Source organism: Gastrolobium bilobum, unplaced genomic scaffold, assembly GCF_033153095.1.
Source record: "Gastrolobium bilobum isolate Gb01-03AN ecotype WA unplaced genomic scaffold, APGP_CSIRO_Gbil_v1 utg5203, whole genome shotgun sequence".
Lineage (NCBI taxonomy): Eukaryota > Viridiplantae > Streptophyta > Magnoliopsida > Fabales > Fabaceae > Gastrolobium > Gastrolobium bilobum.
Window position 1 is genome coordinate 285,882 of NW_026897637.1, and position 20,877 is coordinate 306,758.

Below are 20,877 nucleotides of genomic sequence, written 5' to 3' on the forward strand. Positions count from 1 at the left end.
CATACATTTTTAAGTTAAAAAAGGATTTAATTATCTTACAATATAAGCATATAATATGGCATTTGTGCTATTTTTTCTAAGCATTCCCTTCCCTCTTCCTCTTCCCATGATTCTTCTTTGTAATCATCTCCCCTTAAACTCAAAAAAGAGGTCTTATTGTAATCTCAAATAGACATGCCAATTTGGTTTGGTTAGCTGATTTCATGTGCAGAGTCAGCACTAGTGATGGTTGGTCTTCTTTGCAGACTTACCAAAGAGTAATAAGCTCCACTAGGTCCCTTAGCCAACAAAGAAGAGTGGGTCCCTTTCTCCACCACCCTTCCCTTATCTAACACAGTAATGAGATCACAGTTTTGTATGGTGCTCAACCTGTGAGCCACCACAACACTAGTCCTTCCTACCATAACCCTTTCAAGAGCATCTTGCACCAATTTCTCTGACTGGCTATCAAGGGCACTTGTTGCTTCATCCAGCAACAACACCTCTGGATTCTTCAATATGGCTCTAGCTATTGCAATCCTTTGCTTCTGACCCCCAGAAATTTGCACTCCTCTATCCCCACACAATGTGTCATAACCTTCCTTTAAGCTAGCAATGAAATCATGAGCATTTGCTGCCCTTGCTGCCTCTATGATCTCAGTTTCATCAACCTTATTAGATGCTCCATATGCAATGTTCTCCCTTATGGTCCCACCAAACAGTGTTGGCTCTTGGCTCACAAGTGCAATGTGCTCCCTCAGTGTCCTAAGGTGATATGATTTTATGTCTCTACCATCTATGGTCACTTTCCCTTTAAGTGGGTCATAGAACCTCTCTATTAAGCCTATGATTGTTGATTTGCCAGAACCACTTTGTCCCACCAATGCAGTTGATTTGCCTGCATCAATTTTGATTGAGAAGCCTTGGAAGATCATTACATTGGGCCTAGCAGGGTATGCAAAATGAACATCATGGAGTTCTATCTTGCCTGTTAACTTTTCAGGCTTGTACCCATCTATATCATGAGGCTCAATTTTTGTGTACCTATCTAGAATTGCAAAAACTGAGCCCACAGCATCTGATCCTTTAGAAAGGTCATTGGTCATGCTACCAGCATCTGCAATGACCCTACCCGTGCTCACCAAGATCATGAAAGTCTCAAATAGTGCTTTGGCTTTGATGTACCCATGAAACACAAGCTTACCACCATACCAAAAATCTAAAGCCCAGGTGCAAAATGTGAGACTTTGTGAACACGCAAGCCCAATTCCAGCAAACCATGATTGTCTAATGCTTTCACGTCTTGGGCCTTCTTGGGCTTTTTCTAGTATTTTGAGGATCCTGTCTTGGGAAGAAAAGGCAGTGATGGTTCTAAGGTTGGAAACAGCTTCAGCAGCTATCTTGCTGCTTTCGTCTTGGGCCTTCATGGCCTTACTTGACATGCTCTTAAGAAGGACACGTCTTGTGTAAAAGCATGCTATGATAACGGGTTGCACGGCTATCATAACAAGGGCAAGCCTCCATGCAATGACTAGGCCCATAGTGAAGGCTATTACCACAGCTGATATAGTTTGTACCACTAGAGCCATTCTGTCCCCCACTAAAGACCTTACCTGTAATGTGAAACACCACAACACAAGTGAAAACAAAGTTAAAAAAACAGAATTCCCAACAATTGAGTCACAATCATAATGCACAAGCTAGACATTAAATCATGAAATACATAGATAAAGAGATACGTGGCCTAAAATGAATGAAAATGTTCAATATGAACATTAAAGGTTAGGTTGGTTTGATGGTGATTCTCCGTAATCTGAATTTAATTTCTTCCTCTTCAATTCCTCCTTTATATATGTTATATTAACGGTTATTATTAGTGGATATAGGACAGTTACCAACTTGGCAATTATAAGAATCGTGGTATATCATTGTATATGTGGATAGAAACGTGAATTAAGGCTATGATTAGTGCTTCCGAATATACGGGCTCAAAATCTACTCGGTTACCTTATTCAGGTACTGGCTTCTCGGTTATGAATAAATAGGCCTATCCGAGTTACAAACCCGGAACAGAAAACACAAACAATTACTCAAAAAAGAAAATAAAAATATGAACAACAATAAAATTCCAAAACCCCTTTTCTTGAAACATAACTATTTGTTCATCACAGCATGAACAAAAAAGAAAACGTACACAAAGGTGCAATTAATAATGCATAAAAATCTTAGGCAAAAAAAAAGTAATAAGAAACATACCACATTGGCTTCTTTGGCAAGCCTAGAGCAAACAGCACCACTGGAATTTTGGTCCTGATCGAACCACCCAACTTCAAAAGTGAGTATCTTGGAAAGCATTCTCTCTCTGATCCTTTTGGTCAAGTGCTCACCCATGTAAGCAAAACTATAATGCTGAAGGATATTAACAACAAACGAGAAAATAGCCAACCCCAAAAAACTAAGCGAGTAAATCATTGTCTTCTTCTTGATCTCATCATGATCTGTGAGAAAATAAACAGATATCACTGACCCCATTGCAAATGCATACACAGGCTGAACAGCACCAAACAAAACCGCATTCAAACATCCTAAACATGCTTGCTTCCACTCAGGGATGTTCAATGCTAACAACCTTCGAAACGAGGGAATAGGTAGCTTCATATCTTCTGATACAACCTCTTCAACAACATCATCACCACCAGCAGCAGCACCAAATGAAGCACGAGCAACAGAGTTTGCAGAGCTAGAACGACTCAAGAGGGAAAGTCTACGACTACTTGTGTTTTGAATAATGTCCCGGTTTGATGTTATTGATGAATTAGGATGAGAGAAAACGTTAGTGTCGTCTTGTTCATTGTTTGTTTTATCTGTTTGTTGGAGATGAACTAGTGAGGTGTAAAGTCCATTGTCGTTTTGGATGAGTTGGTGGTGTGACCCCATTTCCATGATCTTCCCACTCTGAACGACAGCTATGACATCTGCGTTTCTTATGGTGGATAATCTGTGAGCAATGATGATAGTGGTGCGTCCCACTGCTGCTTTGTCTAAAGCTTCTTGAACAACTCGTTCTGATTCAGAATCTAGTGCACTTGTTGCTTCATCTAGTAGAAGAATTCTTGGTTTTTTTATTATTGCTCTTGCAATAGCAATCCTTTGTTTTTGTCCCCCTGACATTTGAACTCCTCTCTCCCCTACCTGCGAATAAATCTTTAGTACTCCGGTGGTCATATGTATACATCGTACCAGTAGGAACGTGACACATTAGCCGACAAATTTCTAAACAGAAAGGAAAAAAACTAAATACTATAACTACGTAATTCCTGGATTACATAGCTATAATATTACTATATGTATACATCGTACCAGTAAGAACGTGACACATTAGCCGACAAATTTCTAAACAGAAAGGAAAAAAACTTAATACTATAACTACGTAGTTCCTGAATTACATAGTTATAATATTACTATAGCAGCCAGGGACGATAATACTAAAGATTTGTTCCTTGTATGCATGTAATCTTTTTTTGTTAATAGATTTGTCAGAGTTTAGATTGAGTCAATTTTGGTTTTTGAGAGAAGGAAAAAATGCTAAATGACGAGTAAATTTTCACAAGTGAAGTGTCAAAACTTTCCTTATCAAATTTTAATATAACTGTATTTTTAGGACTTAAACTTGAGACTATGATTAAATTGAAACAATTCAAAACAAATGATATATGTGCTTGATGGTTATAGAGTATTTTATATATTACAATATTGTACCCTATAATGGTAAACGATCATAATCATTTATATGAACACAAAAAGAGAGAGAAGCATATTTATGATAGAGACTGAAGAATCGATTATGAACTATTAAAATTATTTCACATGGCAGCTAAATTTGAGAGCATCCATACCCTTTGAAATGCCGAAAATTTATTCCTAAGTGACAATGACCACATTTTTTATTAATCAAATATTTTGTCCACTAGTACTTGTTAATGATCCTTTAATGGACTTAAATTACCGAGAACACTGAATCTATACAAAAATAGAAAGTATGGGGGAAGGGTTCTGTCCAGTTATTATTATAAAATGTTGTCATGATTTGTGTAAAATCAATAATTTATTTAAATGAAAGAATGACAGTGTTAGAGTAGGTGTGAAAGGGTATATAGGTAATTGTCTATTTGTTTCGGTAAAGTCAACGATTAATGTCCTTGTATATCTTTCGCTTGAGAAGTTAGTACTATATCTTTCCCATGAGTCACTTTCATGTGGATTAGTTTTTAAATGAAACTATTAGATTGGTACGTATAAACAGACAGATAATGTTTCTTATACTGTTTCAACTACCTGAATCATGTTCTTTCTGGTTAGATCACTAATAAGTTAGGTGTAATGAATATGAAATTTCGCACATTTTTTTATAAATAAATATTTTTGACTTTTTCCAAATCACATATTTGTAATAATAAGATAACTGTAACTACCAAAAAAATAAGTTAACTACTATGTACAGTAAGTATATGCCTTTGTATATTTTTTAATATTTTTGTTTCGTCATGAGCTGTCGTAAGATTTTGCTTTGAAAGAGATGCTATGTGCTAATAATATGAATAAAAATTAGAGAAAATGTCAAAAAGGATAGACACAAATACATACAATATGAACATGACATGAATTTTTTACAGATTGATACGATAAGATATAAAACATGGGAATAATTAACAAATTTTTTTTTTTAAAAATGAGTTGAATTTGTGTTGATACGACATAACACGCGACATGACATGAATTTTTTTACGATTCAACCCTAACACGAATTAATTATGTCGTATTACGGGTCGACCCACGTGTTATAACATGTTTTGACACATCGGTCACATTTGGTTTATTTTATGTATTTATTATAAGTTGATATGTTAAAGTTGAGTCAATAATTTGCCAATCAAAATGATTCCTAACCCACTATATACCTAACTTAGTTGTTAGCAAAGAGATGCCATGTGTTAATAATTAGACTGATCGAAATGCAGGGACAGTGACCAAAGTGTTACGTTTGGACAAAAAAATTATCAGACTGCCACGCCAACAGTAAATTTTATCAAAATGCCACGCGACATAATTTACTGTTGACGTAGCAGTCTGATAATTTTTTTGTCCAAATGGTTACTGTTACTCGAAATGCAGATGTCTTCCAAATATGCTCAATAAGATGCATATTGATGGTTACTTGAATTGCCATCAATAAATGTACTAATAAGCCTGATTTTTTAGAATACTGTAACCTACAATCATTCTAAAGTGCCTCAAATATTGTGTTAGTAAACAAATGACAAGCAGCACTAACCTGAGTATCATATCCTTGTGGTAACTGTGAAATGAAATTATGAGCATTGGAAGCTTTGGCAGCTTCCACAACCTCTTCCTCTGTAGCATCCTCTTTTCCAAATAGTATGTTCTCCTTAATGCTGGTTGCAAACAGTGCAGGTTCTTGGCTAACCAAACCCATCTGAGACCTCAGCCATTTGAGTTGCAACCTTTGAATAGCTACCCCATCAACACGTATCTCTCCCCCAATTGGGTCATAAAATCTCTGCAAAAGTGATACCACAGTTGATTTTCCTGAGCCACTCCCTCCAACTAAGGCCACTGTCTTCCCTGCTGGAACCTTAAGGCAAAAATCTTTCAATATAATGCTATCTGGCCTTGAAGGGTACACAAATTCAACATTATAAAATTCCACTTCCCCTGAAACATTCTCCAGAATCTCCCCAGCCATGTTCTCGGAATCAATCTTAGGAACCCTTTTTATCACTTCCATTATGCGTTCTCCTGCAGTACTAGCCTCTGAAAAGTACTTCACATTGGATAAACCAGCACCTAATGCTCTGTGTCACAAAGAAAATAGTAACAAAAAATATACACTTAATTAGCTTACAAAATAATTATGAAACTTTTTTTAGCCAAATTGAATGGAAATGAGATAAAGGGTATAGGTATAATTACAATCCACCAAGTGCTATGGATGCTCCAACTGCAAATACAGTTCCACCTTTAGCACCATGGTACATGACCAATTTACTACCATAATAGGACATGAAAGACCAGATGGCAAAGACAACACCATTGCTTCCAATGGCTAAGCCTTTAGCTAAGCCTTGTTTCAATCCCAACTTAACTGAACCTTCAAGAGCATCAGAGAAAGCAACTATGGTCTTGCTTTCCCCAACAAAGGAATACACAGTTCTGATGGAAGATATTGCTTGTTCTGCTATTGTACCAGCTTGATTATACTCTTTACTGATCTTTCTAGCCAACCCCATCAAAGTCCTTCCATAAATTAAACCAGGGATCACAAGTAGAACCACAAAAGGGAACCCCACTATGGCAAATCTCCATAATAATGCAAAAGCCACTATGTAGCTCCCAACAAACATAGAGGCATTCATCAAAAAATTTGGAACCTATATAAGTTTTACAAATTAGAAGAAATTAATTAACTGTTAATTAATTAATGTCACAAATGTAATTAATTAATGTTATGATTTTTTTGTTTTTGTTTTTGGTGTCACCTTTTCACTAAGAACATCTTGAATTACGAGGCTGTCACTAGAGACACTGATGATGACCTCGGAAGTGCTTGTGACATGCAAATCAAAGTATGCAACTTCTTGTCTCAGCACTGCTTTTAAGTACCTTGCTCTCATTCTCGTAGCTTGTCTTTCACCTGTTCTTGTCCAACAATAACCTTCTGATAATATTCCCCAAAAAGTAAAAGCAAGAAGAGAGTATTACACATGTTAATACCTTTTGTAGGAGACAAAATGATCAAAATCATAGCAAAACTGAAAACTCACCAAGGAAGCAAGCAACAAAAGACCCACAAGCCATATATACCAAAGTCAGTGCATTCTACATCACAAATCAATAAAGCCAAACCAAGTTAGCTATACTCCTTTTTTTTTTTTTTTTCATGTTCTCTCTGTGTGTGTTGAGCTAGTAAAAGAGAAAGAAAGAAAGAAAGAGAGAAAAGAACCTTATTGATGTCATGGATAAAAGTGTTTCCTCCATTGCTAGAAAAAGTGCCTAAATTGTTCATAATATGGCTAGTGACATACAACACCAAAGGGGTACCTATGCCATCACCAATGGCCCCAATGACACCTAAAACCATGAAAAACCAGTCTAGGCCATCAGCATGCATGAAAATGGACCTCATAGAGCCATTGTTGTTGTTCTTCTTCTTTTTGCTAACCATGGAAACAGTGTTGTGATCCCCATCCATTTGCCACCTTCCTCACAGTAAGATTCTCTGACCACTAGTGTGTGTGTGTGTGGCTTCTTCTTTGTGCTTGCTTCCAAGACCTGCTTTGTGGCCTTCTTATTCAATATGGGGAGGTTATTATGCATTTATAGGAATCAGAGATTGTAGTGTGAAGTGGTGGGGTTTTGGTGATTCCTGATTGCATGTGGAGAGGCTTATTATAAGGAAGGTGGAGTGACATGTTGAAAGGGAAATTCACATGTTTGACTTTATAATAATGTTTCTGCAAAAGCGTCATTAGTGACGATTTGTGGTTGTGCAGGGTAATCCACAGAGAGAGACAAACACAGTTTTTTTTTTTTTTTCAAGGGGTTTTTTTTCGATATTTTGTTTACACTTTATAGAATGAAGTTTTTATATCATGGTCGAGCTGACTCAAACATATAGAGACAAATAATGCATGAAGTAGCCAATGTAACAAGTTATCTTTCATTTTTATGAATGGATCTTTTCATATCTATTTGATATGATCAATTAGTTCATATAAGATAATTTTAACTATAAGAGAAAGCACTTAAGAATAGAGAATGAGAAAGATAATCGTTGAATGTTCATATCTCATGAGTTGATTTAATTATGCCAAGTGAGACATGAAATGATTCATCCCCTTTTTTTGGTACAAACATTTCAAAGAAAAACGTTTCATATATAACTTCAATTTAGATAGAGAGAACAGTAAGTATAAAAAAATGCCTTGCTATTTGGAGTCAGATAAATTTTTTTTTTTTTATAACAGTTGAGACCATCTCAAATAATCTGAGTATATTATTTGATAATTCATTTCCATATTTATATATATAACTTCAATCCAGAAAAAAATAAAATAATATATATATATATGGCAAAATGATTTCTGCAGCTGCTGTACCTACAGCAAGCAAGGATCCGCGTCCGAATCCTAGGATACGGCAACGGATCCTGGGTTTTTTTTTTTTTCTTAAATAGCCGTGGGGCCCACTTTTCTGTGTCAGCTGTAGATAACACTATCTACGGTTGCTGCAGAAATGTTAAGCCCTATATATATATATATATATATATATATATATAAAAGTGCCTTGGCTACTTGGAGTGGAACCATCTTATGATCCATATGTGGGAAATTCAAGAAGCTTATGCTATAACTGTGAATACTATGGCCACTTTTATGCGTCTTGATGTATGTCATGAGTTGCATGGTGACGCGGAAAAGTGTATAAAAATGTGACTAAATAAAAAGTTACGATTTTATAAAAAAAAATTATTCTTTGGTTCTTAATTTCTATTAACAAAATAATAAAATTTAACTTCTACAATAAGAGTCAGAAGTGTCATTTTATAGACTAATTACAAATTAATCCAAAATTTAAAATTCAAAATTTAACATTCTAAAAATAAGAAAAATCCCTAAATAAATATGATGGTAATTAACTTATAAAAATAAATAAACAAATACAATTAAATCATTCAAAACACGTCTTAAATCTTATATCTCAAATCATGCCAAATGTGTTGCTTTCCTTTTATTGCCAAACAAAATCACAATTATATCTCAAATTACAATTATATCTACTGCTTCATTTGGACTTAGATTTGATCATAATTTATTATATTTCAAATTAGTGCTTCTTTTAACAATTGTACCATACTTATTCGGCCACAATTATGGTTAATTGTGAGCTTCTTGAATCAAAGGTTGAACTATATGCAATGGGCCATCAGTAAGTAGGGGTGTTCGCGGTCTGGATTGGATCGATTTTGGAATAAAAAATCATCCGAGCTAATCCTTTCGGTTTGATCATGTAATCATCCATTCACTTTGGATTTTTTTTTAAAATCTGATCCGATCCAATCCAATTTTTTTGGTTTGGATATGATCGATTTTTGACTTTTTGAAAATCCTAAAATTTGTTTCATAATTATTGTGCAAATAACATCTTTTGTATATATTGGCTTAGTAAAAAAAATTTGAAATACAAAAGTTTCAGTAAATGATAATATAATTTTTTTTTGGGCAATGAGATAAGAAGCTCTACACAGATGAAATTTTGTTAATGAGATGTGACTAAGTTTTTTCTTGGGTTTAGTTAATGGGTCTTGGGTTTAGAAATTTTTGGGCTACGATTGCGGAAAAGCCCAAGTAGGTAGAGGGGAATTAATATACTGGATCGGTTAGGATCGATTTTCATCAACCAATTCGAAAACCAATCAATCCAATTAAAATTTACGATTTATTTCAGTTTTCGATTTTTCAATTTTCAATTTATTCGATTATCAATTTTTCGGTTCGATCACTGCAGTTTGAATCGGTTTGGATCGGTTGATGAACACTCCTATCAGTAAGTGCATCATTATCTCATGCTAGGAAAAGATTCGTCCTCGAATCTTCTTTAGTTAAAAACTCAATTGATAATTCTTTATTTATTAGATCTTTATCATCAGATTCTCCATTCGATTTATCATAGACTGGATTATCATCACAAATTGAATTTTCATCTTAAATGGGATAATCATTATAAATTAGATAATTATCATAAACTATGTTATGATCATAGACATCAAAGTCAGGAATGTTGATTTGCATCTCGATATCTTGAAAAAAGGACTAGTTTTTAGGTCGTACTTCCCGATTCTATCTCTGGTTTAGGATCCCCGAATGATTAACGTCCTTCTCTTCGTCATTAGATGCATTCTCTAATTCCAGTCCTTATTTGGATTGAATACCCAACTTTGTTCGCGCAAGTCGACGCTCCAAACCTTGGATTTTCATGCTCCGCAACTCCACAAGATGTCGCTTCAAAATTTGGATTTTCTTTCTCTGCGCCCGCACAAATAGTCGTTCGAAAATGCCTGCTCAAATTGTCACTTCAAATTCTGAACTCTGCATTTTCTATGTCACGCGGGTCTATTTGACACGGTTGTCTATCTTCTTTATGAACGGATTCACGTCTCTTGCCTTCATAACTCCGTCATCGATGACCTCTACGATTCTTTGTTCAGCCATTGGTATAAGGCAACCTAGTGCTCTGATACTAAATGATACCAAAAAAGCGCATGTAAAAGCAGTGGCATAGCCACTTAGTCCCTAGATGGGGCCTGGGCCCCTGCTGACTTTTTTAAAAAAATTTATTATATATATTTATATAATTAATTATTATTTAGCCCCTTCTAAAGTTAAAATTTTTCCCCTTCTTGGAGACCCCAGCACAGCGGTGTCTTCATGTTCTCGCGGTTGTCCAGAGCTCTACTTTCATCCACCAAAGAATCTGTCTTGAAGGATTTCCAAGAACAAAGAGCTCTCAAGGTATATAGCAAAACCCTTTTTTTTTTCCTTTTATGTTCTCTGTTCTCATTATGTTGATTTTATTCACCAAAAATGTAGTTTTTCTCTCTGTATGTATAGTGTCTTTAGCATGTTTGTTTGATGTTTCTTAAGGCCAATCCTGTTGAGGACAAAAGATATAACCACTTACTTAGGTGGCCTACATAATGATGGCGTCAATATCCGTTTTTTTTTTTCATTATTTCGTTGAATTCATTCATTGAAGTCTAATTATGTGTCAGATTTTTTTGGTGTTTTAATTCTATGTATGTTAACACTTAACAAACCTTTGACTTCTTTTGAAGATTATCTCAGGCTTGTAGAATTTTAATAAAGACAATGTTGTCTATGTTGTCATTGCTGCAGATAAGGTTCTTTATTCTCTCTTTTTACATTTCCCCCAATTCTTCAGCTCTGTATGTTATGTACTATTCATCCACGGAAAAATAAGATCTAGAATTCATGCACTGGTTTTGTATCTGATAGCTGATAGATGACTCAAGAACTATGCATATGAATTATTCTCCTTGTTATTAGACTCTGGACATTTAGAATGATGTTGTGTTTGGAAATGGGACTCCTCCTGCGCACCTGCATGAATTTCTAATATAAATCTTTGACCAAATTGTAAATGGTATTATTTTCTTATGCTTTCTTCTATGAAGTATTTGACATTACAAACTAACATACTAATGTCAGTGACTATGTATTGAAATGCCATGTGCTTATAGGGGGAGCAACTCACGTGGACATAGCATGTGACCTAGAGTTGGTGAAGCTAGCTATCAGCTTAACTTCTTGTCCGGTATATTCATACTCTTACAGATTTCTCAACCACTCTCTTTAGATGGATTTTGGACTTATGCATAAGGCATTTCGAAATTGCCTTAAACCTCTCCCCATGAAATGTCTAACTACAAATTAACATGTAGGTTGAAAAAGTATGGGCAAGGTTAAACATAAAAGTATAGATGTATTCTTTAAAAAAAAAGTAGTCTCTGAAAGTAAATCAAGTGATGCTCCTACAAACATAATTTCTGAAAGTGATGCACCTTCTCAAGAGCAACCTCCTTCCAAGTGTCGCAGAATTGAACATACTGATGACATTATTACAGTCAGAAATAAATTTTTTGAACGTGATCCAGGCAAACGTAAGCCAATTTGGGAATATTCAGCTAATGAAGTCGATGAGATACAAAGAGCTTATTTAATGGTTGGGCCATATCAACCTCAATGCTCCTACCCATTTTCAAAGGAAAAGCATCTTCGACGTTTTCAAGCTTCTTGGTTCAAAAAATTTTCTTCGTGGCTTGAGTATTCACCTTCTATAGATGCTGCATTTTGTTTACCGTGTTATCTTTTCACTACAAAGGCCGGTGGGCGACATGGTTGCATTCACAATCAAAGGTTTTAATACTTGGAAAAAAGTTCATGGTGGAAAGAATTGTGTTTTTTTAAGTCACATGGGAGATGATCCTTGTTCACTACATACTAATGCACTTGTCTCATGTGTAGATTTAATGAATCAGTCTTGCCATATTGATAAAGTTATGCATGCTAAAAGCTCCTAACAGATTGAAAAAAATAGGCTGCGTGTTAAGACTTCAATTGATGTTGCTCGTTGGCTTGCTTTTCAAGGATGTGATTTTAGAGGGCATGATGAGACTATTAATTCAAGAAATAGTGGTAACTTTATTGAAATGATCAAACTTTTGGCATCTTACAATGAAAATGTCGCAGATGTTGTTCTAATGAATGCTCCATTGACAGCCAAATATACTTCACCTCAAATACAAAAGGAGATTTTATATGTTCTCGCAAACAAAGTGCGAAAACAGATTTGCAAAGATATTGGTGACTCTAAGTTTTGTATTATTGTGGATGAAGCACGTGATGAATCCAAAAGGGAACAAATGGCTCTTGTCTTGAGATTTATTGACAAATATGGTTTCATTAAAGAGAGATTTTTTGATCTTTATCATGTTCAAGATACATCATCTATGACACTTAAAAATGCTATTAGTGAAATACTCTCGCATCATTGTCTTGATATTCAGAATATCCATGGCCGAGGATATGATGGTGCTAGTAACATGCGTGGTGAATGGAATGGATTGCAAGCATTATTTCTTAAAGAATGTCCTTGTGCTTATTATGTGCATTGTTTTGCTCATTGATTACAATTAGCCTTGATTGCTGCCTCTAAGGAAGTTTCTTCTGTTTATCAATTCTTTCAGAATTTGAATTTCATCATTAATATTATCAATGCTTCTTCTAAGCGTCATGATCAATTCCAAGCTGCCCAAATTTTTGAATTTGAACGTTTGCAGGCTATTGATGAGCTTGAAACTTGGACAGGTTCTAACCAAGTAGGTACACTAAAGAGGGCTAGTGATCCTAGATGGGGTTCTCATTTTTATTCTATATGTAGTCTTCAACGAGGGTATAATGAATCGTGTTCAGTCCTTGAAAAATTCGTAGTGAAGGCTCAAATTACTCTCAAAGAGGAGATGCTACTGCAGCTTATAAGATGATCACTTCTTTTGAGTTTATCTTTAATTTACTTTTGATGAAAGAGATTATGGGCATCACTGAAATTCTTTGTCAGGCATTACAACAAAAATCTCAAGATATTTTGGATGTTATACAATTAGTTTCAAGTACAAAGGAACTTATTCAAGAATTACGAGATGATGGTTGGAAAAGAATACTTGAAAGTGTTGTGAATTTCTCCAAGCTTCATGAAATAGATGTTCCAGATCTTGATACTCAATATATTGAAGGTCGTGGCCGTCGACAGCATGATCAAATAACTATTGAGCATCACTATCACTTTGATATATTTAATTCAACTATTGACTTTCAATTACAAGAGTTAGATATAAGATTTAATGAGCAAACAATGGAACTTTTATCCCTTAGCTCTTCATTAGATCCGAAGAATGGTTAGAAAGAATTTAATGTTTGATGATATTTGTAGCCTTGCAGAGAAATACTATCCTCTTGATTTTTCTGAGCAAGAGAGAATTATTTTGAATTGTCAATTGAAGCATTTTCACAAAGACATCCCAAAACATTTAGAACTTCAAAACTTATCTTCAATTTCTGAGTTGTGTCAAGGATTAGCTAAGACAGGAAAGTCAAATTCCTATCATTTGGTGGATAGGCTAATTCGTCTTATCTTAACACTACCAGTTTCAACAACAAGTGGTGAACGTGCATTCTCAGCAATGAAAATTGTGAAAACAAGGCTTCGAAACAAAATGGATGATGACTTTCTTGCAAATAATTTGGTTTTGTATATTGAAAGAGATATTACTGAAACTTTTACTACAGATTCTATTTTTGAAGATTTCGTCAGTTTAAAAGAGCGTCGTTTACCATTTTAGGTATGTATTTTTTTATTACATTTTAAATTACTTATTAAATGTTGTTATACATATAATTATTATATTTGTGTGTATTTATATCCCTAGGACAATGCATGTTCATTACTTATTATGCTGTGGAAGAAAAGTGTGATTCTTTTGTTTGGAATGCTTGCCGGAAAGGTTAACTTTTTTTTATATGTTTGCTTTGATATATAATAGTCGCCTATTGTTTATTTAAATTTTCAATATTATGTGACATTATTTAGTAAATAATTTAGATAAACATGCTAGAATTAATGGTAAATTTTTTTCCTAATAGATTTGTGTAATTATGTAAATGTTTTGATAATTTGATGTGTCAAATTTTTTGGCCCCAGCTAAAATAAAATCTTGGCTCCGCCACTGTGTAAAAGGTGACTAAACAGAAAGTTAGAATTTCATAAAAGAATAACTATCTGGCTCTCAATTTCTATTAACAACATAACAAAATTCAACTCCTATAATAAGGGGCATAAGCAACCTTTTATACACTAATTGCAAATTGTTCCAAAATTCAAAATCTAAAATCCTAAAAATAAAAATTTTTCTAAAATAAATATAACAGTAATTAACTTCTAAAAATAAATAAACAATTACAATTAAATCATTCAAAACACGTCCCAAATTTTATATATAAATACCAAATGTGTTGCTTTCCTTTACCTGACAAATAAATTACAATTATATCTGTTGCTTCATTAATTTGAATTTGGATTTGATCGTAATTTATTATATTTCAAATTACTACTTCTTTTAATAATTGGACCACAATTCTGATTGACTCAGAGCTCCTTGAATCAATGGTTGCATTGATGTCAAAAACTAGTGTGAAAATGTAAAAACTTACTTTTACGTTTTCACTGAAGTGCTACGTGTTAAAACACAAGTAAAAACTCTCGTCGATAAAAATGGTAAAAACTACGTGTAAAAACGTAAAAATGGTAGAAACACAAGTTTCTATGTTTTTACTTAAACCAACAAACTAAACCGAGTCAACATTTAACCTATGACCTTATTTTATTTTATTTTTCAAAAAAAAAAAACCTTATTTCCATTTTCCTCAAATCAAATGCACAATATCTTCTTTCAGCTATCTGGAAAAAAAAAAAAACTTGTGAGAGGCGGCTGTATTTCCATTTAGGAGTTGTTAAACTTTATTCTTTTGATGTTTAGGAATTTGGTTATAGAAGTTGTTAATTTTTTTTTGTGTATTTTCGGACTTATGTCTTATATAGTTATAGGATTTATATCTTTTAAATATAAAGTTGTTCATTGAATTTTGAATAGTGACTTATATAATATCCCTAACCTAATTAAATAGTAAATTACAGGTTATTAAGTAAATTAAACATGCTTTAGTGAGTAAAATTAAGTATAAGACTTAATTAAATGAATTTGAGTCACTTTGGAAGTAAAAAGTGTACCCAGTGAAAATTAAGGGGTATAAATGGGTACTGGCGAAAGTGCCCAAAATATAAAAATAAAAATAGTAATATTCCTAGAATAATATTCCAGACTTTTGGGTAAAGTTTGGTAATTAATGGAGTTGAATAGATAGACGAACCAATACCCACATAAGTCACTTAACTAAGTAAGTGACTTAAAAACACAAAAAGAACCCAATTCCCACCCCATTTCCGTCGAGCCACAAGAGGAGAAAAGAAGAAGAAGGAGAAGGAGAAGAAAGGGAGAGAGAAGGAGAAAGAGAGGAGGGAGCAATCCTCCACCGATTGGAGTGATTCAAAAGCCTAAACCACTCTAAATCTTCCCCTCTTTCATGATCCAAGCTTAGTTCTTAGTGGGGAGATTTGTGTGGTGAGATATTGGCTCTCAAAAATTCGACTCTTTGTGAGATTTTGGGGTTTTGAGTGCTTCAACCTCCATTGAAGCTTGAGGAGCCATCAACCCTTGGTTGTGTGACCATTGGTGGTAAGATTCTAACCCTTGAACCTCATGATTCTTTGAAATTGCATGAGTTAGGGTTTATGAATAGTGTTTTAGGGTTTTGATGAAATGTTGTTAAATTAGCTATGTTCTAGGAAGAATGGAGCTTAGAGCATGTTGTGAAAAATGCTAGGAATGTCACTTAATCGGTAAAAATGAGCCTAGTTAGTTAAATGACTATACTTGGTATATTGCAAGATTATCATGCTTGTTGAAGAGTTTTCTTGCAATTATGATCAGTGGTTTGGCTTGGTTGATTGATGATTGTGTCCTTGTGATGTCTAGGATTGAGACATTTGGACCAACCATGAGTGATCAACCATTGGAGCAAGCTATGGAGCTTGATTAGCTCCATTGGATAGGTTTTGTTTGAGAAGTGAAGTATTGTAATTGACTGACTGTGGAACCTGTTGGTGGTGAACAAAGGTTGCTGAAGCTTTGAGGTAAGCCTTCGGACCTTGGGTGTAATTCCCTTGATTGTTCCACCAAGCCCTGATTGGGTAGTGGTTGTGATAGTGTATATAAATGCAATGAAAATGTTTAATGCTTTGTTATACGTATGTGTATGCTTTGGTGTGGCATAGGATGGTGTTTCCCTATGTTGGTATGTTGCATGACGATGCGTAAATCATACTTGGTAGTTTAGCTGGCCAGTAGGACTATTTGCATCTGAGTTTCCTTAGGACAGCTTGAGAGCTCGAGGGATTTCTCCTGGAGATGTATTGCACTTTGCATAGATATGTATTTACTGCATTATTATTGTTATTGCTATTACACTGATATGGAACTGTGGGGTGGAGAGATGCTCCAAGGACCCCTGGTTTACTGGATATATTCGTATATCTCACCCCGTGTTGTGGGGACCCCCTTTCAGGTAAGGAAGCTGCAGGAGCCTCTGATGGCAAGTGGCCTTATTTGCAGTAGATCATGCATGAAGAAAATGATGTTTTGAGATCATACATGTTATTTTGTAGATTTACATGTATAGGATTGATCATTGATAGCATTGACGTATGTATATCTCGTTATATTTGATGGACTTAGCCTATGATCATGCCATTGGATATCTCTTTGGTTGATGAGAGCCAAGAGATGATCATAGCCTTTTGAAAGTTCCCCGTTATGTAATTAAACTTGTATTAATGCTATTTACTTCAAGGTTATGAATGCATGATGAATATTGGATTGTTGAGCTGAGAATCAATTAGGTACCTTTTGTTTAAATTGGGAAATGTTGAGAAAACAAATACATCCTGTCCGGTTGACCAATTTTCATACCCAATGTGATGGAATTGGACTTTGATGTCTTATGGAAGTTGTAGACATTTCTCTTAGCTTTCCATAGAGACCAAAATGGTGTAATTTGAGTGAGTATAGCTCAAGTTATGAGTGGAAAACCATAAGTAGGTTAAATGACCTTGTTTTGGGTCACCCAGCCCTGTGGATGGCGCCTGGGGCGCCAGATTCACGCTTGGGGCGCCAAATTACGGGATCAGACAGTAGCATCCACGCTGAGGGCGCCACTCCCACGCTTGGGGCGCCAACTTTCTGTTTTCCCACGCTCTGGGTGTGGATCTCACGCTACGGGCGCGGGGTTCTGGAGATTTCACACCTTTTTCTTAGAAAATGCATAACTTTGGTTACGGTGCTCCGATTTGAGCGCGGTTTGAACCCACGCGTAGCTAATGAAAAATACTATAACATAGTAGAAGATGGGAATCAGGAAAGGAGTTTAGAATTAATTTGATAATTAAAGTGATGAAGACATTTAACGACGTAATTTCAAGTAGAATGAGAATATAATATTAAGTTTAGTCCCACTATTCCGCGAAGTATATATAGTTATGATCACGCACTTGGCTATTTAAATCCGGCTTGTTTAAAGAGGAAAAATTTATCCGGTTTTCTAATTGAACCAATGTGATTGTAACTGCGCTTAATGCCGTACGCAATGATAACAATCCGGTTCTAGAACGGGCTGTTACAACTTACGTGATATGTTTTTTTACATGCATATATATATATATATATATATATATATATATATATATATAGTTTTATATTTTGACCTTTAAGTAGTAGAAACTTTACGTCTCGTGTCGTTTCTACGATTTACGTCTCTATCATTCCATTCCGTTTCTACGTAGAAATTCGATGTTGACAACATTGAATGGTTGAGCTATATACAATGGGTCATGTGAAAGTGCATCACATGTAATCATGCAAACTTATCACATGAAGAAAATAGAAAGATTCAAAACCAAATGGTCTCCATTGGTTCAAGTGATACATGCTTGATTTTCCGTAAGTAAGATTTTGATTTCAAATCCTTGTGAATATAAAAAATCTCCTTTGAAAGAACTAGCTTCCTATAAAAAAAATATTTGTGATTTATCCCAAAAAAAATAAAAAAAAATCATCGGGTGATTTTGGGAGTATCTTTGTCTTACTGTTCTTCTCTAGATGCACTCATGTACCTGTAGGTACATGTGGGGTGGGGTCTTTTGCAATAATAGATGGTGAAAGGGAATATTTTTTTTTTTGGTAAATTGGTGAAAGGGAAAGGGAATCTTTTCAAGCCTTGAATGTGATCCGTTGCATTAAATTTTCCTCATTTACGTTGCCGACAATATTTTATTTTTGACACAGGTAGGTTATTTTATCAATGGATGACCTGCATATATTTTAAAAAAAACATCCATAGAAATGAATTTAACAAAAACATATAGTTTACTAATTTTTTATAACTATTTCGTCAGTACTAGTACTTTTAAAATTGTTTTATTTAGGATATTATTAATAATTGTTGACTACAAATTATTGAAATATATTATGGTTTAGAATTGTTCAAATGAAGAAAATTTTGATATATAATCTTGATTGGTTTTTATATGAAAAAAATATTTATAAAAAATTACAAATTTTTAGATTAAGATATTAAAATCTGAATAATTACAAGTACATGTACGTATACGCAGATTTTAAAGTGAAGAAGGAAAAATAATCTAAAATAATATTATGCACCAAATGTCATCTAGACTTCACACCTCTTTTCCTCTTTCTTTCTCAATTTCTTCTTAATATATAACCATAATTATTTTACAATTAATTCTAACATATAAAAGTAATGTATGGCGTACAAAAGTAATACTCAAAGATTAAATTATAAAATTTCAATGATTGATTAAAGATTTAGTAACTATCACTCAAATTATTCATTTAGTCATCAATTATCCTTGCATTGTTGTGTTTTTATTTAATATTTTATAAATACAAGTTTAAGATAATAGTCATCCAAAGACATTTTTTTTTACCGAATTAATACTTTAAAGATATAAAATAGTTATTAAATTTATCTTTTTATGAAACTATTTTAGTCCTTAATAAGGACGATTGTATTACGTTTTAGATCTTTAAAAAACTGATATGTTGATAAAATTTTCTGAAAAACTAATGTGATAAAACTTTAATCTTTACATGACTAATTCAAAAGTTTACCTTTAAGCGTAATAATAGAATTAAGAAGAAAAATAAAATAATATGATCGATAATAGAGATTTTCGTGTCATTTTAACATTTTTCTAAAAGTTTTTGCCCCTCCAACTTTATATTTAAAAAAATAAAAATGTTGTGTGGCATAAATTTGAGTGTTCCCACATCTTATGATTGTGAGACTAATTTCTTCAAATTAACATGAAGGAATACTATTAGGTCCATTACACAAGTGGGGTCTCCAATTCAAACCACAGTCATTCCAACAAATACAATTTACTTACTCTGCCCGTTTGGGAGTTCTTATTTTAGCTTTTCTTATTTTTATAAAAAGAAATTTTATCAAATATAATTTTATAAAAACTCTTATTAAAAAAAAAGTTAAAAGCAAAAAACTCTTAAGAAGTGTTTTTTTTTTAAATACATGTCAGTTTTTTGGAATTTTGATATTTATTTTCTAATTATGCCCTTATTTCAAATTATTATTTATAAATTTTATAAGTCACCCTAATAGTAAATTATTTCATGTCCCTCCCTTCAAAACCCTAAAATAACTTTTAACTTTATTTTTTAAGTTTTTTTAAATTTTAACTTAAAAGTAATTTTTAACTTAAAGAAATGTGTCAAAGATGCTATATGCGTCCAATCCTTTGCGGGTAAAGCGTCAACTTTTTTATTAATATGATTATGCACAAAAAAGTTAAATCAAGTTCATGTATGAAAATTTATGGAGATACACATCTGTTAATGAGTAGATATATATTCGAATGGTTATCAATTGAATAATGCTATATCTTCTTAAAACATTATTTTTTTTTAATGGGAAGGTTATATTCATCATCATTTTTTTCTTAACATCTCTTATAACTAATATTGTTATTGCAAGATCAAAATCAACTTAACGATTACAAAATGGCATGAAGTAAGGGGTTATTGTTTTGATTTTGATATAACGATAACAAGATTTGTTACAAGAGGTGATAAAAAAAAAGCGATAAGTATAACCTATCCCACTTTTGTATAACTCAAAAGATCTTTTTTTCTTATTTCTTTTAAGAATTTTATATTGTCTAAAACATCGTCTAAATTAATAATAACCCTAATACTATAATAAAATAATAAAAAGTATATTTCGTAAAAGATCATTCAATACTTTCTTCCTTTAAAAATTAGGATAATTATTAAAAAAATTAATTAGGATGATACATAATTATCCATTGATTGTCTCATAAAATTATTCATTGTAAATTATATCCAAATTTATATAAATCTTGAAATTAGACCTAAGATCACATGCTTATAAAGGGAGTCATGTAAGTCCCTTTACTGTGTATTATAGGGGTGTTTGCGGCCTGGATTTGATAGATCTTAGAAGTAAAAATCATTTAATCCTATCCCTTCGATTTAATCAAGTAATCATCCATTCGGTTTGAATTCTTTTTTCA

The 20,877-nt window shown here is 33.5% G+C and overlaps 2 protein-coding genes across 2 annotated transcripts; one reads left to right on the plus strand and one right to left on the minus strand.

Moving 5' to 3' along the window:
- Window positions 1-187: 187 nt before the first annotated feature.
- LOC133308908 (ABC transporter B family member 15-like) lies at window positions 188-7,249 on the minus strand. The gene is made up of 7 exons (XM_061509645.1): window positions 7,001-7,249; window positions 6,822-6,876; window positions 6,537-6,715; window positions 5,971-6,428; window positions 5,312-5,852; window positions 2,236-3,171; window positions 188-1,592 (listed from the first exon to the last, which is right to left on the minus strand). The coding sequence occupies exons 1-7, from the start codon at window positions 7,247-7,249 to the stop codon at window positions 192-194; spliced, it is 3,819 nt and encodes a 1,272-aa protein (XP_061365629.1). The 3' UTR covers window positions 188-191.
- A 4,280-nt stretch (window positions 7,250-11,529) lies between these two features.
- Window positions 11,530-13,120, plus strand: LOC133308902 (uncharacterized). Its single transcript, XM_061509637.1, has 3 exons — window positions 11,530-11,993; window positions 12,175-12,686; window positions 12,774-13,120. Exons 1-3 carry the CDS (start codon window positions 11,530-11,532, stop codon window positions 13,118-13,120), a joined length of 1,323 nt encoding a protein of 440 aa, XP_061365621.1.
- Window positions 13,121-20,877: the final 7,757 nt, after the last annotated feature.